Source organism: Haematobia irritans, chromosome 4 (assembly GCF_050003625.1).
Source record: "Haematobia irritans isolate KBUSLIRL chromosome 4, ASM5000362v1, whole genome shotgun sequence".
Classification (NCBI taxonomy): domain Eukaryota; kingdom Metazoa; phylum Arthropoda; class Insecta; order Diptera; family Muscidae; genus Haematobia; species Haematobia irritans.
This window is the reverse complement of record NC_134400.1, coordinates 43,282,775-43,310,570: the sequence shown is the minus strand read 5'-3', so window position 1 is coordinate 43,310,570 and position 27,796 is coordinate 43,282,775. Positions and strand designations below refer to the sequence as shown.

Below are 27,796 nucleotides of genomic sequence, written 5' to 3'. Positions count from 1 at the left end.
TTAGTATTTACATATGTGATTTTATTTCTCCAGCAAACAGTAAAAGATTTGCAGTTTTTTCTACAATCAAATAAGCGAATGGACGATCAAAATAGAATCTCACTGGCGATGCCTTATTCACTAAAGCAGCCACTGATAATGCAGACGCTTCGGTGCCTTCTTCATTTACAATGATACGTGTTGATTGAAAGATACTGGAGACATAGACATCTTTGGAAATTTTCGTGAGATTCGCATAAGAAGGTTGAAAGATATCAATTAGACCCATCTAGAATAAAAACCGAATCAAATTAAAATCAAAGAGAATTCAAAATCGTTGTGTCTACTTACATTTTCCAAAATGTATTTCACCGAGAAATGAGATTGAGTTGTAAATTTGGGTAAATATACCTCAACATCAGATGGGAATCCATCCTGGGCTGCTGATCGTTCCTCTTCCTGGAGTCTTTCTAAAATGCTAGAGATGCCAGTATTGCACAAAGAATGTACAACGTCATTTAATTTAGTCCCTAAAATAGTAAAATAGAATGTAAGGATCAGGAAAGAAATTGCAAAATAAACCCAAATTTAAATGGTTATTCATAAGTCCCCAGATTCAGTCCGTGAAAGGGAGGTACCTCAACTGGAAGTTGGTGTGAGATCTGTTGTAGGGTCTGCTAGACCCACAAAAAGTGCCTGATACTGTGAATCCCTACAGGTTTCTGGTTAGATACCGCACCCAGCTATGGCCTCACACAACCTATCTCGTTTCATGGGGAAGTATTTTCTCATCTTACCTAGAAGGTGACCAATCCTCTTCTCAGCGAAATCTTGTACTTGTATGAAGAGATAGCCTGGATCTTCATTGGAATCTTCGGTCACGTTCTTAACTGATTCGTCATTTCTTCTGAAGTCAAACTTGAAGACATTGGTTCTTTTATAAAGGGACATGGCTTAAGTGGTCTACACTGCTCAATTTTGTTATGGCCTCGCACGTCAAGTACTTGTAGCTGGGACAACACCGTTCTCGTCTTTCTGGCAATCGTCTTTCATTTTCATTAATGGGTGACGGTCTTCTACCCAGTACAACATCTCACTGGGTCTAAGAACAAATGTATCTCGATTTTCCTCTGATGTTGAACATGATGAGCTTGCTTCTTTTAGAGTGACTGGTCTAGGTTATTGCACTTTGTTCTGTGCTGGTGAGTTAGGAGCGTACAGAGTTTTTTTGCCGAGAAAATTTTGCAACCTAGGCATTCCCCCATGGTGAAAGCAAGGAGGTGACCACCAACCGATTGTATCGCTCCGTATCCTCATCATTGTTATCTCCGGCCAGGTTTTAAGTGATTTTTCATTTCTTCTGAAGTCAAGCACGAGGAACTTGGTTCTTTCCCTGGATCACCTTTATGTGGAGACAAAGATCATCCCTGTGCGAAGACACAACTACATGTTGTCAAAGCAGTATCTCCTGGGTTGTTATCGCAGTAATCATCCAAACCACCATCTTATGGATACACAACCACCACCCAGGAACGTAAGGGTTGATATACATAATCTAGAGCGCGAGATCCAGCGCTATAAAAGAGAGCCTCTAGATCAAGCAGCGTACCAGGCAGGTTTGAACAGGATTCATGAGGATACTGTAGCTGAAGCGGTGAGAAGCTACAAGGTTAATCCTGTTCTTGGAGTCCGACCACCGCCCATAGCACCGGAGGAAAGAGACCTCCCACGGCAGACTAGGGTAGTTTTGGCCCAATTAAGATCAGGCAAGTGCAGCCGCCTCAATTCCTACTTATCGTTGATTGATAGCAGCGTAGCTGACGTTTGTCCAATTTGCAACCAAGGGCCACACGACACGCGTCATCTTTTCTCTTGCCCAGCCAAACCAACCCGACTTACCACCAGATCACTCTGGACACACCCCATCTTAGTCGCAGAGTTCCTTGATCTGCCAACAAGCTGATGTACCAAGCGTATAACATGAAATGGATGAGATCACAATAAACTGTTACAACAACAACAACAACAACAACTTGGTTCTTTCAGAAAAGGACATGGTTAAGTGGTCTACATTGCTCATCTTTGTTATGTTCTTGTCAGGGAAGAGTATGCAGAATTCCTAGGAAACACCGCTCTCGTCGGTGACGGTCTTCTACCCAATACAAAAGTTCACTAGGTCTCCGGATAAATGAATCTCGATTATCCTCTGAAGTTGAACTTGATGATCTTGGCTGGTCTAGGTAACTGCACTTTTTTCTGTGCTAGCGAGTGAGGTGCGTACAGAGTTTCTTTGCCGAGATAATTTTGGACTTCTTCTGCAGGTGTTCCAATCGAGAGGTGACCACCAATCGAGTATTGTTATCTACGGTCAGATTTGTTATCACCGGTCACCTTTTAAGTGATTCTCCATTTCTTCTGATGTCAAACATGGGGTGCCTGGTCTAGGTGACTGCACTTTTTCTGTGCTGGTGAGTGAGGAGCGTACAGAGTTTCTTTGCCGAGAAAATTATGAACGTATGCTACTGGTGTTCTTCCAGTGGCAACCCGAAATTTTCCCATTTCCGCCGTGAAAGCGAAGAGTTGACAACCTTTCGAATGGTGGATGGTTTGTATCGCTTCCTTATCCTCATCGTTGGTATCTCCGGTCAGATTTTTAAGTGATTCTTCAGAAGTCAAACATGAGAAGGTTGGTCCTTTCAGAAAGGGAGTGCCCTTGTGGGTGAGAAGTGGACAGTACCCTTCTCGTCCCTCTTTGTATCCCTACAATGATAGGCTTGGTCTTCTTGGCTTATGCCGCAAATGCTCTTCCAAAGTCTTGGGATCTTGAGATTTCCCCACTTCCGCCGTGATATCGAGAAGGGGACCACCAATCCAATCATGAATATTTAGTATAATCCTTACAATACTGCCATGGTAGGATAAGATATCCTAGATTCACCCATTATTTGGGTCTCCGATCAATGTGAATATCGATCTCTTCTGAAGTCCCGCCCGATGAGTTTGATATTTCAAACAGTATGATAGGTTAGGTTAGGTGGCAGCCCGATGTATCAGGCTCACTTAGACTATTCAGTCCATTGTAATACCACATTGGTGAACTTCTCTCTTATCACTGAGTGCTGCCCGATTCCATGTTAAGCTCAATGACAAGGGCCCTTCTTTTTATAGCCGAGTCCGAACGGCGTTCCACATTGCAGTGAAACCACTTAGAGAAGCTTTGAAACCTTCAGAAATGTCACCAGCATTACTGAGGTGGGATAATCCACCGCTGAAAAATTTTTGGTGTTCGGTCGAAGCAGGAATCGAACCCACGACCTTGTGTATGCAAGGCGGGCATGCTAACCATTGCACCACGGTGGCTCCCAAAAACAAAAAACAGTATGATGCTTTAGGTTGTCTAAATACTACCACTTCTTATAGGCTGGGGTGAGTGAGAAGTATAGAATGTATTTTTCACGAGACAATTTCGGACTCATGGTGGAGGTGCTCTTACAAAATCTTGGGTACTTCTTATTATCTCCCTTTCTATCCCTTAAGAGTTTACAACCAATCGGTTGTGTATCCGATTTCTGGTCCCAAACATTTTTGCCAACCATTCCCACATGTTTACTGCAGAGACGAGAGGTTATCATATTTAACAGCAAAACAATGGAGCTCTTGGATGTGGAATGCTCTACTTTTTAATTCAAGACGTGAATATGGGTGCTGTCGATTTGGGGTCAGAAATTTGCAGATTACATTAAACAAAGATGTGCCCGTGTGCAGATTAGAGAGAACCCAAATAATCACCTCAAGCTACATGATTCTTGAGAATAACAGTTAGTAAATTTGAACTGCTGGAGAAACCATTGCCGTGTAAACCGAACCTCTACTTCGAGAAACACTTCTCTTGTTCCTCGTAGCCAAAGATGCTTGACCACAAAATTTCACATAAAAATGTCTACCAGTAGCTACCATGTAACAAGCCAAGCAACCCTTAAGAAAATTGGTCATTGAGGTCGTCATAATATCTCCTAAGAAGTTGGTACGGACACCGTATTAAGGGTTAGTTCCATGCTAGAAGAATGGACACATGCTGCGGCTTCTCTATGCTGTTAAATTGCTCCTCTATGAGCGGATGATATGCTGAAGTAGAGAGTAGAGTTATCGAAGTAAATATTTCCGTTAGTTTCTCGCGAATGATGTTGTCTGTCCCTAAATCAATCATCACCGTCATCTGAATTCATGGTCATGACTATATACCAAGTCGTCTGACCCACGAGGTAAGATCTCATGCATTGTCCGAGTTACATTCGCGGAGCATCGACAGAAGGCAGTTATGGGGGATCTATAAATTGGGAGCCATTGGCAGGTACCTATATTTTACAAAATTATAGCCAACGAAGCCAGGCGTTCGATTATCTGTCCTTTATGCCACGACATTAGAAGTATATCGAATTATTTCTTAGCTCCCTACAAGTTCTCACGACTTACCTTTCCTGGGCAAAATAACCAACATAGATATATGATTTGAGTCCCCATAAGGTAATTCCAAAACATGACTATCTATACTCTTCACTTGGGCATAGTTAAAGGTGCCAGCTTGCATCATCATCTCAACATTTCCAGTAACATTACCTGCTTCATCATGGAAGGGCACCAAATGTGTGTTATACGACTCAAAGGGAGACTACAATAAAAGTTTTCGTTCATAGCAAATAGAAGGTGATGGTGAATATTTCAAGAACTAACCTTCCATTTTCCTTTGAAATACAATGAAGAAATCATTAGCATATGAACATCTATCAAGTCTTGGGGTAAAACACTATGAGATAATAAACCCCTGGTGGCTTTCGAAATGTCATCATTGATTTTAACAAATGTGGTATTAATATCGGCAAAATTTACAGGGGTAAGAACCGATCGATATTCCCTTTCAATGATATCTTCATAGTCACGTTGCACTGGTTTATTGATATCGGTAAATATGGCCTGATACGCAGCCACTTCAACAAAATTGGTAACAGTGCTAAAAAAGAGAGATAAATATAACATAAATACATTTGAAATATGTTACGAAGGTCAAAAATGTTGCCAAAGCAAGCGTTGAAAACCTCCATCACAAGACTCTCTATAAAAATTTCTCCTAAAGACAGTAGGCCATAATGGAATTGCGGGAATCGCCGAACATACATTTTCTTTTTATCTTACTTTACGTCCAACTGCATCAAGTATAGCTTTGATCTGCACAATAATATTTGAGAGCCAGGGGTTCTGGTGAAGTTTCCAAACTGATCCATATGGTATACAAGTCCCAGTCGATTATTTATGCTTCCTCTTCCTATCCAGTCATCTGTCTGTAAAGTTGGCTCTTATTTTACTGAAAAGTTGTCACTGATGGACGACCATATTGCTGGTCTCCCACTACATGTAACATATTTTGAAAATCTGGCTCAAAGATTTTGAAAATATGTTACATGTACCATCTTAGGATATTGATCTTCGAAATATTCACATTTTTACAATTTTTCCAGTATTGAATTTCAAATATGCTGCGATACGAATTGAGAGTATTCGCTAGAAAAAAGGTTCAGTTTACTGTAATGTTTTCAGAATTTTCGAAGCCAAGCCTGCAGAAGGATATTCTTGTAGGGAATAGAATGGTCTACCAGAAATGTTGCCAAATTTCTTGCGAATGGCCACAATTGCAGGGAACTCCATGACAATATGTCTACCGAAAGTATCGCTAGCTAGATCGGTGTAAATCTCCACAGTACCATCCAAGAAGGTGAAATCGCAAACTGCGTCAAATGCGGCGTCTTACTATCCAGTCCTATCGGAATGTCAAATGTGCTGAGCAATCTCTGTTAAGACAAGACCCACTATATGTCGACATGTTGTCGTCTTGAACACGATATTCTTGTCTGATGCCTGTAATGGCAAAAATCGTCTGAAAGCTCGACAACAGACAGAACAGTGGATTGGCTATCGCTAAGGAGGTAACACCGAATTTTAGTTGGAGCCGAGTTAATCTCAGGATCAAACAAGTATATACGGCCGTAAGTTCGGCCAGGCCGAATCTTATGTACCCTCTACCATGGATTGCGTAGAAACTTCTACGAAAGACTGTCATCCGCAATCGAAATACTTGGGTTGTGGTATCTTAAAAGTTCTTAACATCGTTTTCTAAATTGTGAGTTAGTCCATACGTGGTATATATTAGACAAAAAAGTTATGTATAGTTAAGTCTACAAATAATTATGAATCGATATGGACTTTTTGCACGGTACGTATAGAGCCAGAATTGAAATATGGGGGTCGCTTATATGGGGGCTATATACAATTATGAACTTGATATGGACCAATTTTTGTGTGATTGGAAATCGCTTTATCTGAGGGATATATATAACTATAGACCGATATGGCATGGTTGTTAACGACCATATACTAGCACAATGTACCAAATTACAACTGACTCGGATGAAATTTGCTCCTCCAAGAGGCTCCAAAACCAAATCTCGGAATCGGTTTATATGGGGCTATATATGATTATGGACTGATATGGTCCACTTTTGGCATGGTTGTCAAATATCATATACGATCACCACGTACCAAGTTTCAAGCAGATCGGAATAATTTTGCTTCTCCTAAAGGCACCGGAGGTCTAATCTGGGGATCGGTTTATATGGGAGCTATATATAATTATGGGCTGATAGGAACCAATTCCTGCATGGTTGTTGGATACCATATACTAACATCACGTACCAAATTTCAACCGAATGGGAAGAAATTTGCTCTTCCAAGGGGTTCTGGAGGTCAAATCTGGGGATCGGTTTCTATGGGTCCTATATATAATTATGGACCGATTTCGACAAATTTTTGCATGGTAGTTTGAGGCCATATATTAACACCACGTACCAAACTGAATCAGATGAATTTTGGACTTCCAAGAGGCTCCGGAGGTCAAATCTGGTGATCGGTTTATATGGGGGCTATATATAATTATGAACCGATGTGGACCAATTTTTGCATGGTTGTTAGAGACCATATACTAACACTATGTACCAAATATCAGCCGGATCGGATGAAATTTTCTTCTCTTAGAGGCCTTGCAAGCCAAATCGGGGGATCGGTTTATATGGGGGCTATATATAATTATGCACCGATGTGGACCAATTTTTGCATGGTTGTTAGAGACCATATACTAACACCATGTACCAAATTTCAGCCGAATCGGATGAAATTTGCTTCTCTTAGAGGCCTCGCAAGCCAAATCGGGGGATCGGTTTATATGGGGGCTATATATAACTATGGACCGATGTGGACCAATTTTCGCACGGTTGTTAGAGACCGTATACTGACACCATGTACCAAATTTCAGCCGGATCGGATGAAATTTGCTTCTCTTAGAGGCCTCGCAAGCCAAATTTGGGGGTCCGTTTATATGGGGGCTATACGTAAAAGTGGACCGATATGGCCCATTTGCAATACCATCCGACCTACATTAATAAAAACTACTTGTGCCAAGTTTCAAGTCGATAGTTTGTTTCGTTCGGAAGTTAGCGTGATTTCAACAGACGGACGGACGGACATGCTCAGATCGACTCAGAATTTCACCACGACCCAGAATATATATACTTTATGGGGTCTTAGAGCAATATTTCGATGTGTTACAAACGGAATGACAAAGTTAATCCTATGGTGGAGGTATAATAAAATAAACTAAACCTCTGAAGAGAACCACCGGCTCAGTGAAGTATTATCTTCGTTGGACAAACTTTGTCGGAGACGTATAATCTTCGTCAGACAAACTACTTCACTGCACCTGTAAAGTAAAATCTTCATTGGTCGAACCCTTCCCCATTTGCCTGCGAAGTATAATTTTCGTCGCACAAGCTGCTTCCCCTCCGAGTGTGCGAAGTATAATCTTCAGCAAACAAGCTCCTACCCCCGCGTCTGCGAAGTATAATATTCGTCAGACAAACTTCTTCCCCGCGCCAGCGAAGTATAATTTTTCGTAGACAAACTCCTGTCCCAGTGCCTGCGAAGTTAAATCTTCGTGGTGCAATGGTTAGCATGCCCGCCTTGTCGTGGGTTCGATTCCTGCTTCGACCGAACACCAAAAAGATTTTCAGCGGTGGATTATCCGACCTCAGTAATGCTGGTGACCTTTCTGAGAGTTTCAAAGCTTCTCTAAGTGGTTTCACTGCTATGTGGAACGCCGTTCGGACTCGGCTATAAAAAGGAGGTCCCTTGTCATTGAGCTTTACATGGAATTGGGCAGCACTCAGTGATAAGAGAGAAGTTCACCAATGTGGTATCACAATGGACTGAATAGTCTAAGTGAGCCTGATACATAGAGCTACCACCTAACCTAAATCTTCGTTAAACCTCCTTGTCACGAACAGTAGGAGACATACTCCGAGACCCGTCCGTCCATCCCCACATTGTGGAAAATTACTGCCCGTGTGTGGAAAACTGAACTCTAAATTGTAATTACCATTAATTGTGTGATTGTACAAATAACGTTTTACAATAAATAATTGTAAATCTGTAAGAAAATGACAACTAGTTTTTCTCTCTCAAGAAGTCTAAGAAAAACAAATGGTTTGTGACGACCCTGTAACTCACTGAGTTTATCCTGGCTTATAGTTTCGAAAACATGTCGCCGCATGACTTTGGGATATTGTCTTGCCTGAGAAAAAATAGAGTTTCGTCTAGTGATGAATTTCAAGAATTTGTACAATCATATACGACTTATTACTATTCGGTCCATCTGCTAATTGCCAGCAAAAGACTAACCTTGAATTCCCAATTTGTCGTCAGATAGATTGAACTAGGTAATCATAGTGTTTTCCATGAGGACGTAAGAACTAACTGTGTCTCAGGCTTTGGAAATCAAATGCGGCCTCTTAATATTCAGTCCAACCAGAGTTTCGCCATCCAATCTGTATCGAAATATTGCCGCCTTGGTCTTATGCTCGAGAACTAGCCTGCGGACAGCTAACATAGTGGGGAATTTTATGACAATCTAGCATCGCCGGCTAGATCGGTGTAAGGGTCCATAATGTCTCCCAAGAGGGTGAAATGCCTACATGTGCCAAATGTTTTGGACAAATCATAAACGGCCTCGTGCTATTCAGTCCGTCTGTGAATTACCAATTTGCCTGCGGAAAGTTAACATTTCTATGGAATTTTATGAGATGATCGTAAGTCTCCAAAGTGTCTCTCAAAAGGGTGGAATGAAAGTACAACCCTTTAGTACTTAGTTCGTCTGTGAAATGCCTACGGAAGGCTAACCTCGAATTCCAATATTATAGTCCGCTAGATCGAAGATAGAGAAACTAACTGTTTTTTAGATTCTACAATCAAACGCATCCTCTTACTATTCAGTCCGTCCCCACCACATTGAACGGGATGAGAATAGCTGATGATCATAGGAGTTTTGTCTAAAAATTCTACTTTATTTAGTTCATTTTAATTTAGGTGTGAATCGGAGATTGTCTGTGTTTTCGAATTTCCAATTTACATGTAGAAGACTTTCTTTGTATGGAACTTTATGATGACAAGTAAAAGTATCCACAGTCAGATCGATTTAGGTTTCCAACCTGTCTATCAATAATGTGGACTGACAAAAACGGCCCATTACCCGTCTGCGCCCGTCTGCGAATTACCTGCGGAAGGCTAACAGTGAATTCCAAAATTATCGTCATCTAGATCGATCATCATAGTGTCTTCCTTGAGAATGGAAGAACTATCTATGTTTTAGGTTTTAGACATTCAAGCGGACGGACTGTATAGTAAGAGGCTGCTCTTAGTATTCAAAAATTCTGGAATTCCAAATGTTCTGAGCCAGGTCATCTCCTAAGTAATACTCAACCCCTATCCAACTTTTACCATCTTGAACAGAACGTTCTTGTCTGATGATCATAGGGGAATCTCTGGCCTGACGAGTCTCGAGTTTCATATTAGGCTTCTACATCCGTCTGTGAGTCGCCGATTGCCTGAGCTAACCTTGAATTCCAAAAGTATCACCAGCTAGATCGATTTAGATCTCCATAGTGGCTTCCATGAGGATGGATGACCTTATTGTTTCCTTGATATTCGACAATCAAATGCTGCCTTTACCAATCAGTCCCTCCGGAATTTCTTGGCTGAAGATCATGGGGAACAGTCTGGCCTGAGAACAATAGACTTTCGTCTTAGACTTCTACTTTCATAATTTATTAGATGTGATTGTGAGGTTGGCTGCAACTGCGAGTTGCCAATTTGGTTGCAGAACGCTACCTTTTTATGGAGCTGAGAACTGGCATAGAGATCAATTTACGATTACAAAGTGTCTTACATGTGGGTAGAATGTTAAATATCTCCAAGTCTAACGTTTTGTGCAGCCGATTTCGGTCGATCAGTCTGTCTGCCATTATTCTTATGTCTCAGGAAATTTCATGATTAAGTTCAGCCATCAAAACATGTTCTAAAAATTTTGGTGGTAAAACTGCTTCCGGAATCTTTGTGACGTTTGCTGGTCTTTGACCGAAAGACCAGAAAATGTCTGTTTTCAATAACGGCCCACTTAGGCCAATCACTTTCAAATTATTGGAATTGAAATTTAAATATTCGTTAGCATAAGCGAACGAACTCATAACCATGAAAGAAGAAATTTCGATTCTTTCTGAGGGAAATTTCTGCCATCAAGGGGAAAGCCTTCGAAGTTCAAGACTCATCAGTGTTCCCCGAAGCTCCCACATAAAAGCTTATGGTCTTAACATCCACACCCACTAGACTTTTGCTTTCTGTCTGATAGTCTACAAATTTCCTTTAGAAGGTTACCACCGTACGGAATTATTTAATACTTAATTGAGTATCATCAGTGTTCCCCGAAGCTCCCACACAAAAGCTTAGGGTCTTAACATCCACACCCACTAGACTTTTGCTTTCTGTCTGACAGTCTACAAATTTCCTTTAGAAGGTTATCACCGTACGGAATTATTTAATACTTAATTCTCAAAATTATTAGACGTGGCTACTTTCACAGCTCTCGGATAGAATTGCCTTGGATTACCCTTAGACCCACTATTTAATCTAAGCTCAAACGTCCCTATTCTCTCTCCTACAAAATTTGCAGGTCCCCATCCATGAAACTTACTTTAAACGTTGATTGATTTGCCTATAGGCTGATCTTAAACTTTGTGGCGTAGTATCTTTTATTCTCAAAGTGTGACGTAGTTCCTTGAGAGTATTATCCTCGGCACCTTCGGTAAGTAATACCAAGAGAGACCACACCGATAACGGAGAGACCATATAACTGCGATGAGGTACAGCCAAATGTTCATCGGATATTTTTGCCAAAAAATTTAAAGAAAATTCTTCAGCTCCCTTGGAGAGATTTCTTAGACTTTGTTCGGCATACAAACCAAAATCTCCTGCTGGACGCAATGATTGCACCATATTACTAGAAGCAAATATGGGAGGACCAGATGGAATTTTAACATTTATTTCGGGTAAGCCCAAAGATGATGTTAATGCCGGCAAGGAGGAAGGTAATGATGATGACGACGATGATGATCTACCGGCACTGAAAGATGGAGCACTGGTTGAATAGCCCATATCATAATCCTCTATCATTGGATTTGAACTATGTAAATGCCTTGATGTCGCAGGCGCTGAAGCAAATATAGGAAGTCCCGAATCTCTTGGACTTAGTGTGGGATTTGATGCAAATATTGGTGGTCTATCTTCATTCTCTTGATGTCGGGGAAAGAAAACGTTGGATGTTTGAAATATGGTCTCATCGTAGGGTTTAGATTGGGGAGAGCTAGAAAATAGCAATTGATTCGTTCCATCTGTATTGGGTCTACTCGTTATCGGTTGATTGTTCGAAGAGGCAAATACTAAATCCCTAGGGTGATGGTTACTCCAAGATTGAGTATCATCCAATGAACTGAAATCCTTTTGAGCATGCACATTACTCACGATCCCAACGAAGGCAAGGATGAGAGAAGCTGCAAATAGAAAAAGAGAAGAATTTTTTAGTAAAGTAAAAGATCGTCGGGAAGATATTCTTCTACCAGGATTCTGAATATAAGTTCTTAGATTCACCATAAGATAGAAGACAAAAGCATAGATACCTGACGTCCTGAACTAATCGACAATCTGGCAATGAGGGTGTTTCAACATTGACTAACAAATAAGCGAAATTTTTATAACGAAACCTATTATAGCCACCCTAGGGACATGTAACATTCAAAGACATATGGACAGGGCCTTTAACGGCTAAGCCACATCTGTGCAACAACGTTAGAAACATGAGAAATAAAAATGAAGAATCCTACTATTAAGCAAAAAATTAAACAGACGCTCACCCCAATAAGACGTGCGAACAGTCTTATTCCCTGTTTAGAGAACAAAAAGATGTTGCGATAGTGCCCAAAGGAAAATACCTTTTAACTGGGATATAGACGAGTAAAGGTTTTTCTTTGTACTGTCATAGAAGGATTTTAACTCATTTATTATTCGAATGGATGAGTCCTTACAGCATCTGCAGGAGATCAGAGCGATCTGTCTGTCTACCCGGAAAAGTACTGTAGCCCTATATAACGAGAGAGTTGGATGGGAAAGGTCCTAGAATTACATATTTGGGACAAACCTTAGATAACAAACTTAAAAAAAGAGCTTAGATTGATTACGATGGCGCCGATTACACGCAAAAAAATAATTCTTTCCTCCCAAACGAAATTTTAGACAAACAAAGTTCGTTTCTCATTTGCTTTTCGCTGTAAGGAAGTGTATTTGGAAGAAAAGTATATAATTTTTGTGATAAACGTTTATTCTTTTCCAGGATGTAAAAACAATTTCATAAAGACTAGCTAAAAAAAACATTATTTTCTTGCTAATTGCATTGTCCCTCACATCTTTCTCACATCCACGAGGATTTTTAGTTCTTAACACCTTTTCCTGTAATACAAACAATGTAGAAGAAATTATACGATTTTATAAATTTTTAAAATTTTTTTTACCTTTCGCCTGGACGGAGAATCGAACCGCGGACCATGCACATTGTAAGCCAACACACTAACCACTGAGCTATGTACCTGTTATGGTCATCAATAGATAAATATCCATATAAGTTATATTTATATAGCATAGCTTGCGGCGCCCACGAACCGAATAAACAAAGTTTATTTAACAGAAACAAACATTTAGTTTGGCACCGTGGAGCAGTGGTAGCTACGTCCGACTCTCATGCCAAGGGTCGTGGGTTCGATCCCTGCTTCGGCCAAAGTTTTTTTTTTTTGCTTTTGTTTTTTTTTTTTTACATATATTCCAGATATATGCGGAAGATTCCGAAAAAATGTTCAACATTACATTGTACTATATTAAATGTTGAACTGTAAAATGTGTCTTATTAAAGACCTAAAGTCAGAAAAGAACAGTGTTTGATATAAACGAAATGGACTATGTTTTTATTGAAAAAATAAAAAATTTGTAACAAACGAATTTTTTTGGTGATAAAAGTTTAAAATTTTCGAAGCAATTCAAAAAACTCTAACAAAAGAAAAACGTTTTCGGCACACGTTTTCCAAACGTTTTTTTTCTTTGCGTGTAGAGATTCCCTATGTCGGGCAAACGCTCCAGAGATTTCGCGATCCGAGAACATACACCAGAGGCTAATAATTGTAACATCGATCGATCGAAAATGTATGGGAGGACATGGATTGTGGTGGATCCAGACACCGACTACAACTACTCTTTAATCAAAGGAGTACTTGTGTGTCTGCACTGAAAAAAGTATTGACGTGATACTAAAGATTACATAAACTAAATTTTAGGATGCGCAATTTACACAATATGCAAAAATAAAATTTTGCTCTAGGAGGTGATCATATTTCTTCTCTGCGTGTAGAGAAACTTAAAAGAAACTAAACTGGAATTAAGGGCAACAGCAGAAAGGAAATCTGCAATTTTTCACAATTTTCAACCGATATCGCACAATTTTTATATGATTGTTGGAGGGCATATACTAACACCAAGCATCAAAATTCAACCATACCAATTTTACGTACCAAATTTAAAAATTTATTATTTTCAGAAGATCCGAATTAAACTCTAGGGATCGATTTGGACAACTTTTTGTATGGTTGTTAAAGGGCATATTACATACATGCAGTCGGGTCCGTATGCCAAGTCTGAAGGTCAGTTTATATGGGGACTATAATTAAAAGTGGTCCGATATGGTCCATTTGCAATACTATCTGCAGAGAGTTGGGTTAGTGAGTGTGTATAATAGACATTTGATCAAAAAAGGCGGGTTTTTGATATGTTTATTCATAATTCATGTCGGCTATACTCATATTTCATGTCGGCCATTAAGTTAAATTTTCCAAATTTTGCTAAAGACTAAAAAGACGAAAAGTCTACTCATTTTGACTGTATAAAAAACGCCTTATGTTCAGTGTGAATTTCATACAAATCAAATAAATTATTTACGGCATCCTGTCCTTGGATTATTCTCTACGATTACTGTGAATTTCAAGCTCGTTTGTTCAAAGGCAAAGTGCCCCTCTCCATATCATACAGCAAAATTAAGATTCTGTTAGCTTCTTTTTCCTATTCTATCCCAGCAAAAAAAAAATTGAAGTTCTTCTACAGGCACAACTTTAAAAGCACTTCCCGAAGATGCACTCCCAACGATGTTCTTTATTTTAACTTCCCAGGAAGTTCTTTTAATTCAATTTTTTATAACTTGGTTTTTTTCATACTTTAAATTGGTAATTTTAAGTTTTTTTTTTGTTTCAAATAGGTTAAAAACAGAGTAAGAATTCATAAAATGGTACAAGTCATTTAAATTTTGTCGAAAAAAAGCTAAATCCAATCTGAAAAATTGTGAATTTTTGAAAATATTTGAGGTCAAACGTTTCTGACAAGCGGTAGAATCCATTAAAAATATAAAAAATTATAAAAATTATTCATTTGACAAAATATCACAATTTTTTTAATTTACATCCAAAAGATTGAATTCGGATCACACCTAAAGAAGTGATGCAAATTCAATGCAACGGCTATTGAAAAGGAGGACTTCCGTCCTACGACAAGCCCATGTTAAATTCATCGCTTCTGCGTCAATTTTGCACCACTTCCGGATCCAAAAAGAACATTTTCATTACTTTTTTGGCGACGCTTTTTTGGCTGGCATACTAATATTATTATACCCTCCACCATAGGATGGGGGGTATATTAACTTTGTCATTCCGTTTGTAACACATCGAAATATTGATCTAAGACCCCATAAGGTATATACACAGAAAAAAAAAAATTACCAAAATATTTCCAATTAAAAAGTTAATTGAAGTTGAATTTTTTTTAATTAATAAATTAATTGATACAATTAACTTTTTAATCATGATAGAAACATTAAGTTAATTAAGTCAATGATTGAAAATTTAAAAAATTTTAATTAAAAAATTAATTAATACAATTAACTTTTTAATCAAATTCGGAAGACTAACTCAGTTAAAAAAGTGCTGATTTTTTTTATACCCTTCACCACTACTGTGGTACAGGGTATAATAAGTTTGTGCATTTGTATGTAACGCCAAGAAGGAAAAGTCTGAGACCCATCGTTTAGTATACCGATCGTCTTAGAATTAAATTTTGAGTCGATTTAGCGATGTCCGTCTGTCTGTCTGTCTGTCCGTCTGTCTGTCTGTCTGTTGATGTATTTTTGTGTGCAAAGTACAGCTCGCAGTTTTAGTCCGATTGTCCTAAAATTTGGTACAGGGTCCTGTTTCGGCTCAAAGACGATCCCTATTGATTTTGGAAAAAATCGGTTCAGATTTAGATATAGCTGCCATATATATTTTTCACCGATATGGTCATAATTGGCGTGTATATCAACCGATCTTCCTCAAATTCCGTACATCCGAATATTTTATGAGTCTCGAAAAACTTGCAAAATATCAGCCAAATCGGTTCAGATTTAGATATAGCTCCCATATATAGCTTTCGCCCGATTTACACTCATTTGCCCACAGAGGCCAATTTTTTGCTCCGATTTAGTTGAAATTTTGCACAGGGAGTAGAATTAGCATTGTTGCTATGCGTGTCAAATTTGGTTGAAATCGGTTCAGATTTAGATATAGCTCCCATATATAGCTTTCGCCCGATTTACACTCAAATGACCACAGAGGCCAATTTTTTGTTGAAATTTTGCACAGGGAGTAGAATTAGCATTGTAGCTATGCGTGCCAAATTTGGTTGAAATCGGTTCAGATTTAGATATAGCTCCCATATATAGCTTTCGCCCGATTTACACTCATATGACCACAGAGGCCAATTTTTTGCTCCGATTTAGTTGAAATTTTGCACAGGGAGTAGAATTAGTATTGTAGCTATGCGTGCCAAATTTGGTTGAAATCGGTTCAGATTTAGATATATCTCCCATATATATCTTTCGCCCGATTTACACTCATATGACCGTAGAGGCCAATTTTTAACTCCGATTTAGTTGAAATTTTACACAGGGAGTAGAATTAGCATTGTAGCTATGCGTGCCAAATTTGGTTGAAATCGGTTCAGATTTAGATATAGCTCCCATATATATGTTTTTCTGATTTCGACAAAAATGGTCAAAATACCAACATTTTCCTTGTAAAATCGCCACTGCTTAGTCGAAAAGTTGTAAAAATGACTCTAATTTTCCCAAACATCTAATGCATATATATCGAGCGATAAATCATAAATAAACTTTTGCGAAGTTTTCTTAAAATTGCTCCAGATTTAAATGTTTCCCATATTTTTTTTTACTAACATTGTGTTCCACACTAGTGCATTAGCCGACTTAAATTTTGAGTCTATAGATTTTGTAGAAGTCTATCAAATTCTTCCAGATCGAGTGATATTTAAATGTATGTATTTGGGACAAACCTTTATATATAGCCCCCAACACATTTGACGGATGTAATATGGTATCGAAAATTTAGATCTACAAAGTGGTGCAGGGTATAATATAGTCGGCCCCGCCCGACTTTAGACTTTCCTTACTGGTTTTTAATTAAAAATGTATTTCAAACAATCATTTGTTAATCCAAATAAAAACTCTAAGCCAATTCAGAAAGTAATTAAAAATAGTTACCTTTTATAAAATAAATTAATTGAGTTTTGCAATCAACATCAATTAAATTTTTAATTGAATCAATTAAAAAATTAATTGAAATTTGCTAAAAAATCAATTAATTTTTTAATCAAGAATTTTTTCTATGCCCAATTAAAACTGTGATTGATACTATCATTTTCGTGATTGAAGACATTTCAATTAAAAAATTAATTGGATCAATTAATTTGGTGATTGAATCAGAAAAATTTTTTTGTGTGTATATACTGGGTCGTGGTGAAATTCTGAGTCGATCTGAGCATGTCCGTCCGAAACAAGCTATCGACTTGAAACTTGGTACAAGTAGTTGTTATTGATGTAGGTCGGATGGTATTGCACATGGGTCATATCGGTCCACTTTTACGTATAGCCCCAATATAAACGGACCACCAAATTTGGCTTGCGAGGCCTCTAAGAGAAGCAAATTTCATCCGATCCGGCTGAAATTTGGTACATGGTGTTAGTATATGGTCTCTAACAACCATGCAAAAATGGGTCCATATCGGTCCATAATTATATATAGCCCCCATATAAACCAATCCCCCGATTTGGTTTGCGGAGCCTCTAAGAGAAGCAAATTTCATCCGATCCGGCTGAAATTTGGTACATGGTGTTAGTGGTCTCTAATAACCATGCAAAAATTGGTCCATATCGGTTCATAATTATATATAGCCCCCATATAAACCGATCCCCCGATTTGGCTTGCAGACCCTCTAAGAGCAACAATTTTCATCCGATCCGGCTGAAATTTGGTACATGGTGTTAGTATATGGTCTCTAACAAACATGCAAAAATTGGTCCATATCGGTCCATAATTAGATATAGCCCCCATATAAACCGATCACCAGATTTGACCTCCGGAGCCTCTTGGAAAACCAAAATTCATCTGATTCAGTTGAAATTTGGTACGTGATGTTAATATATGGCCTCAAACACTCATGCAAAAATTGGTCGATATCGGTCCATAATTATATATAGGCCCCATATAAACCGATCCCCAGATTTGACCTCCGGAGCACCTTGGAAGAGCAAAATTCTTCCCATTCGGTTGAAATTTGGTACGTAATGTTAGTATAGGGTATCCAACAATCATGCAGGAATTGGTTCCTCTCAGTTCATAATAATATATAGCTCCCATATAAACCGATCCCCAGATTTGACCTCCGGTGCCTTTTGGAGAAGCAAAATTCATCCGATCTGGTTGAAATTTGGTACGTGGTGGTAGTATATGATATTTAACAACCATGTGAGTTGAAATTTGTGGATGACAGTCTTTCGTAGAAGTTTCTACGCAATCCATGGTGGAGGGTACATAAGATTCGGCCTGGCCGAACTTACGGCCGTATATACTTGTATTTACTATAAGTTTAGTATTAAATATAAATAAATATTCTATTTTTAAAAATAAACCCTCTATGTTTCCTGAGAACACACAAAAATTTTGTTACGATTCAATCACGAAATTAATTGATATAATCCATTTTTTAATTGAAATGTCTGTAATTACGAAAATGATAGTATCAATCACAGTTTTAATTGTATACCAAAAAATTATTTGATTTAAAATTAATTGATTTGATTTGAAAATTTCCATTTTAATCGATTCAATTAAAAATTTACTTGATGTCGATTGGAAAACTCAATCAGTTTCTTAAATGATTCATTTAATAATTTAGTTAAACTTCAAACTAATTTCCAATTAAATTTTCAATTGAATAAGTTAAAGAATTAATTGAGTTTTGTAATCAAAATCGATTAAGTTTTTGAATTAAATTATTAATTCGAACAATTTATTGTTTAACAAAACCGAGAAAATTTTTGCTCATTTTTATACCCACCACTATAGAATGGTGATAGGGTATAAAAAATTTGTCATTCAGTTTGTAACACTTCCGAACAAAACAAGCTATCGACTTGAAACTTGGCATAAGTAGTTGTTATTGATGTTGGTCAGATGGTATTGCAAATGGGCCATATCGGACCACTTTTACGTATAGCCCCCATATAAACCGACCCCCAGATTTGGCTTGCTGAGCCTCTTAGAAAAACAAATTTCATCCGATCCGGTTGAAATTTGGTACGTGGTGTTAATATATGGTCTCTAACAAATATGCAAAAATTGGTCCATATCGGTCCATAATTATATGTACACCTAGACCTCGCTTTGCGTCGCAGATACGTTCCAAAAAAACACGACGCAAAGTGAATTATGAGTTTCTATGGCAAACTATGCAAAGATTGGAGAAAGATAATAACGCAACTTTGAAAATCTAACGACGCAAAGTGAAAAGCAGTATTAATTCAACAGCGACGCAACTTCGAAACAAGCTCCCCATATAAACCAATACCCAGATTTGACCTCAAGAACTTCTTGGAGGAGCAAATTTCATCCTATTCAATCAAAAGCGTAGGAAGGCTTCTGGGTGAGGGGGCTTAGACCCCCCCCAGAAAAATGTTAGCCCCCCCCAGAATTTGAAAACCTATTTACGACTTTGCATTGTGGTAGCAGTTGCCGATGGCAATATATAATTTTATTTCTTAACATTGTCTTCTAAATTGCAAGTTGGTTTCTTTACTATAAGGTGAATTTTATGGTATTTTCCCGAATAAAAGTTTTTATGATTTTTAATGCATTATAAAGCTTGTTTGTCGAATATTTTAAAAAATTATTAAAATATTAACATTTTCTAGAAGGGATATTTTTGCGGCGAAATTTGAAAAATTTGTACCAATTTAAAAACTTTTACTCTTTTTTAATCTATTAAAAAAACAAGTAAGGAAAGTCTAAAGTCGGGCGGGGCCGACTATATTATACCCTGCACCACTTTGTAGATCTAAATTTTCAATACCACATAACATCCGTCAAATTTGTTGGGTGCTATATATAAAGGTTTGTCCCAAATACATACATGTAAATATCACTCAATTTGGACAGAATTTGATAGACTTTTACAAAATCTATAGACTCAAAATTTAAGTTGGCTAATGCACTACGGTGGAACACAATTTTAGTAAAAAACAAGTAAAGAAAGTCTAAAGTCGGGCGGGGCCGACTATATTATACCCTTCACTACTATGTATATCAATAACATCTTAGCACCTTCAAATTTGTTAGGAACTACATAAAGGTTTATATTCCCATATACAAATATTTAAATATGAACCGATTTTGACAAAATTTTTTAAACTTTCACAAAATGTCAGGACTTAAAATTTAAATTGGTTGATGACCGGGACGGTCCACAATGTTAGTAAAAAATATCGGAAATATTTAAATTGCATAAAATTTAGCAAATCTGCATTTATGATTTATAGGTCGATATATACTAATTAACAGTCACGATTTTACAAGGAACATGTGGGTATTTTGGCTTTATTTGCTAAAATCGGAAGAACATATATATGGGGGCTTTGTCTAATTCTGAGCCGACTTTTATAAAATTTGGCACACATTGCTAAAATTTTAATTGAACGCTCAATACAAAACTTCAAAATTTTCGAAATGAAACTTTGGCCTCCGTGGTCATATGAACCTAAATCGGGCGAAAGATATATATGGGAATTATATCTAAATCTGAACCGATTTCAAACAAATTTGGCATGTGTTGCAAGAATGTTAGTCCTACTCTCTGTACAAAACTTCAAGTAAATCGGCGTGAAATTTTGACCTCTGGGGCCATATAAGTTCGTATCGGAAGAAACTATATCAAAATCTGAACCAATTTCAACTAAAATAGTAAAAATGTTATTTCCATTACCTGTGTACAATTTTAAGTAAATCGGAGGAAAATTTTGATCTACGGTGGTCATATGTGTAAATCGGACGACAGATATATATGGGAGCTATATATAAATCCAAACCAATTTTAACTAAATTCGGTACGCATATTTATAATGCTAATTCTACTCCCTGTGCAAAATTTCACGTAACTCGGAGTAAACATTTGGCCTCTGGCGTCATAGGAGTGTAAATCGGGCGAAAGCTATATATGGGAGCTATATCTAAATCTGAACCGACTTCAACCAAATTCGGTGTGGACATTTATAATGTTAATTATACTCTCTGTACAAAATTTCACGTAAATCGGAACAAAAGATTGGCCTCTGAGGCCATAGGAGTGTAAATCGGGCGAAAGCTCTCATATATGAGCTATATCTGAATCTGAACCGATGGGAATGATATTTTGCATTTACGAGACTCACAAAATACACGATTATATGAAATTGGAAAGAGATCGGTTGATAAATACATCATTTCAGACCAGATCGGTTACAAATATATATGACAGCTATATCTAAATCTGAGCCGATATATATGGGAGCTATATCTATATCTGAACCGATTTCAACTAAATTTGGCACACATACCGATACTATTAAACGTACTCCATGTGCAAAATTGGAAGCAAGTTAGGGCAAAACTCTGGCTTTTGAGGTCATATACACCCAGAGAAGGAATATGATCACCTCAAACATGTTTTAAGAGCAAAATGTTATTTTTGGGTGGTGACCATGTAACATGGTTTTCACAACCGTGTTATTTTCTCGGAAAGCATGCACCTGATTTCGGCAAGCAGGTTATATTTGACGAGAAAATAACATTTTAGTGACAAACATGTTACATGGTTACCATACAAAAATAACATTTTGGTCTTGAAACATGTTTGAGGTGATCATATTCCTTCTCTGCGTGTAAGTCCAAATCGGACGAAAGATATATATGGGAGCTTTATTTAAATCTGAACCGATTTTAACCAAATTTGGCACACATAACGACACCGTTAAACCTACCTCTCGTGTAAAATTTGAAGCAAGTCAGGGCAAAACTCTGGCTTAACCGATTTCAATCAAATTTATCAAGCATTGGTAGAATGCCAACTCTACTCTCTGTGCAAAATTTCACGAAAATCGGTAGTAAACATTGGCCTCTGTTGCCATATGAGTCTAAATCGGACGAAAGATATATATGGGAGCTATATCTAAATCTGAATCGATTTGGATAATATTTTGCAAGTTTTTTCGAGACTCATAAAATATTCGGATATACGGAGTTTGAAGAACATCGGTTGATAAACACGCCAATTATAACCAGATCGGGGATAAATATATATGACAGCTATATCTAAACCTGAACCGATTTTTTCCAAAATCAATAGCGATCGTCTTTGTTCCCCAAATCGACCGTGTGCCAAATTTGAGGACGATCGGACTTAAACTGCGACCTGTACTTTGCGCACAAAAATACATGAACAGACAGACAGACAGACAGACGGACTGACAGACAGACAGACGGACATCGCTAAATCGACTCAGAATTTAATTCTAAGATGAACGATGGGTCTCAGACTTTTCCTTCTTGGCGTTACATCCAAATGCACAAATTTATTATACCCTGTACCACAGTAGTGGTGAAGGGTATAAATATGGGAAACATTTAAATCTGAAGCAATTTTAAGGAAACTTCGCAAAAGTTTATTTATGATTTATCGCTCGATATATATGTATTAGAAGTTTAGGAAAATTAGAGTCATTTTTACAACTTTTCGACTAAGCAGTGGCTATTTAACAAGGAAAATGTTGGTATTTTTACCATTTTCGTCGAAATCAGAAAAACATATATTTGGGAGCTATATCTAAATCGAAACCGATTTCAATCAAATTTGTCACACATGACTATATTACTAATTGTACTCCTAGTGCAAAATTTCAACCAAATTGGGCCAAAACTCTGGCTTCTGGGGTCATATAAGTCCATATCGGGCGAAAGATATATATGGGAGCTGCATCTAAATCTGAACCGATTTCAATCAAATTTTGCACACTTGACTATACTACCAATTGTACTCCTAGTGCAAAATTTCAACCAAATTCGGCCAAAAATCTGGCTTCTGGGGCCATATAAGTCCATATCGGGCGAAATATATATATGGGAGCTATATCTAAATCTGAAGCTATATCTAAATCTAAACCGATTTCAATCAAATTTTGCATACTTGACTATACGACTAAGTGTTATGTTTGTACAAAATTTCAAGCAAATCGGTATAAAACTCTGGCTGCTTGGTCCATATTAGTGCATATCGGGCGAAAGATTTCTTCCAAAATCAATAGGGTTCTATTCTGACCCAAATTAGGAACATGTGCCAAATTTGAAGGCGATTGGACTTAAATTGTGACCTAGACTTTGATCACAAAAATGTGTTCACAGACAGACGGACATGGTTATATCGACTCAGGGACCCACTCTGAGCATTATTGCCAAAACACCATGTGTCTATCTCCACAGAAAAAAGTGTCTCGTAAATTTAAGAAGATTTTTACAATAATTTATTACAAGAATTTTCCAGAATTTTAGTTCATTTTTCGTATCTTGAACGAAAATTAACTACTGGAAAGGAAATTTTACAAATTCTAAGTAGCAATCGTTTAGTTCATGGCCTACAAAATACGATGGAAATTTCCTCAAAAAATTTCTTAACTGGTAGTTAAAAATTCGTTTGTCATGCTATAAAACTACTTGTGAAATGTAAAGTATTTTCTAAATAATAAGTGCAATTTACTACAAGATTTTTTTGTATGAGAAAATATTTTTTTACGAAAAATGAACTTGAAAGTGGATAGCAATTTCTTACTGACAATCCCTATAGTTAATAATTGTTGGTAAAAAATTACACAATGAAATATTTTTAGTTCACATGTAATTAAATTTATAGATATTTTCGTCAAAAATGGGAGATAACATTTCATGAAAATTTTGCAAATTTTAAGTTAAACGTTTCATCGTTCATAAACTGGTGTGCCTTTACGAATATTATTCTTAGAGTAAATTGTCAGCAGATGCGATGAACTAATGCATAGTACAGAGATCTTTATCGACATAGTGGAATGTGATTAATGTAAAGATGATGTTACTTGAGTTTTGTTGTGCATACACGAGCGTGGGGTTGTTTTTATTTTTGTTCATTTAGTGGTTTGTGTGTGTGTGTTTGTTATTCGTTGATGGTTTTTGGCTGGATGAGGTGTTGTTTTCAATAAAGGCACATGTGTTTTTGTTGTTGTAGGAATGTTTTGGCTTTGCTTGGTTTTGTTTGGCATGCTTCAGTTGTACAGTTGGCGTTGGCGTGGGCTGTTGCATCTTTTAAGTAGGTATGCAACAAGGGAATATAAAGGCATGGAATATTTTGGATTTGTGAGACATATATTGGTGTTTATTTATTAAACCTTTTAAATGAAAATTATTAATATTTTATCGGTAGTTTAGAAAAAAATTGTTAAGAATATTTAGGGAAATATGTTGAAATTGAAAGTGTATTGAAATTTTTATTATTCTATGTAAAAAAATAATATTCAATTCCAGATGAATTTGGAAAATGTTTGTTATATCTCAGCGTATAGTTTATTCATAAATTGGTAAGTATTTTTTTAATATGACTTTCTTTTAAAAAGAATATTTTTTATGTATATTATTATACCCTCCACCATAGGATGGGGGGTATATTAACTTTGTCATTCCGTTTGTAACACATCGAAATATTGCTCTAAGACCCCATAAAGTATATATATTCTGGGTCGTGGTGAAATTCTGAGTCGATCTGAGCATGTCCGTCCGTCCGTCCGTCCGTCCGTCTGTTGAAATCACGCTAACTTCCGAACGAAACAAGCTATCGACTTGAAACTTGGCACAAGTAGTTGTTATTGATGTAGGTCGGATGGTATTGAAAATGGGCCATATCGGTCCACTTTTACGTATAGCCCCCATATAAACGGACCCCCAAATTTGGCTTGCGAGGCCTCTAAGAGAAGCAAATTTCATCCGATCCGGCTGAATTTTGGTACATGGTGTTAGTATATGGTCTCTAACAACCATGCAAAAATTGGTCCACATCGGTTCATAATTATATATAGCCCCCACATAAACCGATCCCCCGATTTGGCTTGCGAGGCCTCTAAGAGAAGCAAATTTCATCCGATCCGGCTGAAATTTGGTACATGGTGTTAGTATATGGTCTCTAACAATCATGCAAAAATTGGTCCACATCGGTCCATAATTATATATAGCCCCCATATAAACCGATCCCCCGATTTGGCTTGCGAGGCCTCTAAGAGAAGCAAATTTCATCCGATCCGGCTGAAATTTGGTACATGGTGTTAGTATATGGTCTCTAACAACCATGCAAAAATTGGTTCACATCGGTCCATAATTATATATAGCCCCCATATAAACCGATCCCCCGATTTGGCTTGCGAGGCCTCTAAGAGAAGCAAATTTCATCCGATCCGGCTGAAATTTGGTACTTGGTGTTAGTATATGGCCTCTAACATCCATGCAAAAATTGGTCCACATCGGTCCATAATTATATATAGCCCCCATATAAACCGATCACCAGATTTGACCTCCGGAGCCTCTTGGAAGACCAAAATTCATCTGATTCAGTTGAAATTTGGTACGTGGTGTTAATATATGGCCTCAAACTCCCATGCAAAAATTAGTCGGTATCGGTCCATAATTATATATAGGCCCCATATAAACCGATCCCAAGATTTGACCTCCAGAGCCCGTTGGAAGAGCAAAATTCTTCCCATTCGGTTGAAATTTGGTACGTGATATTATTATATGGTATCCAACAACCATGCAGGAATTGGTTCCTATTAGTCCATTATTGTATATAGTTCCCATATAAACTCATCCTCAGATTTGACCTCCGGTGCCTTTTGGGGAAGAAAAATTCATCCGATCTGCTCGAAATTTGGTACGTGGTGATAGTATATGATACCACAACCCAAGTAATTCGATTGTGGATGACAGTCTTTCGTAGAAGTTTCTACGCAATCCATGGTGGAGGGTACATAAGATTCGGCCTGGCCGAACTTACGGCCGTATATACTTGTTATTTGTTAATTTTTTTTTTTTGAAAACCAGTTTAATGTTTTTCTTTGTTGTAAAAACAATATTTAATTTCAGAGCAACTCCAGATGGATTCGAACAAATTTAAAAAATAGAGAATTGGTAAGTTTTCTTTTAAAAATTGGCTTTCTTTCAACTAGAATATTTACATTTTTATGACCTTTCTATAATCAAAATTACAGGTTTTTAATACCTTATTTTAGTATTTCTTTAATCAAATTTTTTGGAAACTAATGTAATATTTTTAATGTAAAAAAAAATATTTAATTTCAGAATAACCCCTTAAAATTTGGACAAATTTTTATTACTGCTTTGCCTGTAATTTAATAGTGAATTGGTAAGGATTCTTTAACTTTCTTTTAACCCTGGACAGCCATCGTTATTTTTTGTACATTAACGTCATCCTTCGTCATTTTGACTACGGCTGATTTCAAGACGCTATAATTTTCATCGTGAGCGAAAAAGTGAACCAAACTTGAATTTATTTTCTTATATAATTTGGTATAAAATAAATAAAATAAAAATTCATAAAACGGTCGAATTAGTGTAGCTTAAATTTACCATTGAAGTCTGATTTTTTATTCATTTTTATAAAATAAAACATGAATTGAACCTATAACTTCAGTCTATTAATTTTTTGCAAGGGGGGCTATAGCCGAGTCCAAACGGCGTACCACATTGCAGTGAAACCACTTAGAGAAGCTTTGAAACCCTCAGAAATGTCACCAGCATTACTGAGGTGGTATAATCCAACCCCTGAAAAACTTTTTGGTGTTCGGTCGAAGCAGGAATCGAACCCACGACCTTGTGTATGCAAGGCGGGCATGCTAACCTAAAAATTTATTAAAAAGTTATTTGTATTAATTATTGTTTTATTTGAAAAAGTGCTCAGCTTCAATTAACTTTTTAATTGGAAATATTTTTGTGATATTTTTTCTGTGAATTAAATCGAAGAAAATAAGTACGTAAAAATTTGTGTTCATACCCTTATCTATTTAGCCATGTCCGTCTGCCTGTGAACACATCTTTGTAATCCAAGTCTAGGACGCAGTCTAAGTCTATTTACTTCAAATTTTGTGAGAGCTCTCACACAAAAGTGCTTGGTTCAAACGCTTGCAACAGTGCCATTTTCGATGTTTAAAATTTATTTTGTTCTCTAATCCCAAAAACTATAAAAATTCGTTTCCGAGGAAAGAATATTTTTTTTTTGTAGACTTACCGTATAAATAAATTCTCATATTTAAATATCTCCGGTAATAAGATTGTTTATTGGATTAGCAAAGCCGGTTAGCAAAGTGACTAGCACAAGGTAGGTGAAGTAGGTGTGAGGAAATTATTCCACAAATTAATCCCGACAAATAAAAGCGTTATGATCTGTATTTTAAATTTTTTTGTTTTTTGCTAAAATCCAATTTTTTTGTTTTACCAAATTAGCAAGAAATAAACCTGCTGGATTACTTAATGCAAATCTACGTAATTTGTGACTAGAGTAAATTTTAGGTTTTTTTGTTTTGGTTGCTGTGTATAATGAGCTTGCTTTGTTTACTTAGATTTATTTTGACTTTTATATGAATTTGGGTTTTATTTTCTGTTTTCGCTTTTTTCTGTTAATATTCCATTTGGAATACTCCACAAAAAACACAGTTCACACGTTAGTCTTTGCAATGAACCACAACCGCTTTTAACCAATGCCGCCAATATACTAACCAACCAAGCAAACTTGACAATTCACCTGTTTGCCTATTAAGATTCTCTGGGAATAACATCAGAGCTTTCAATTCTTC

At 37.1% G+C, this 27,796-nt stretch overlaps 1 protein-coding gene across 1 annotated transcript; it reads right to left on the bottom strand.

Annotated features, from left to right (window-relative positions):
• On the bottom strand, positions 1-27,724 carry LOC142232846 (serine protease inhibitor 77Ba-like). Its single transcript, XM_075303540.1, has 6 exons — positions 27,232-27,724; positions 11,105-11,960; positions 4,711-4,987; positions 4,453-4,648; positions 331-509; positions 1-268 (listed from the first exon to the last, which is right to left on the bottom strand). Exons 1-6 carry the CDS (start codon positions 27,248-27,250, stop codon positions 8-10), a joined length of 1,788 nt encoding a protein of 595 aa, XP_075159655.1. The 5' UTR covers positions 27,251-27,724; the 3' UTR covers positions 1-7.
• Between the last annotated feature and the right edge of the window lie 72 nt (positions 27,725-27,796).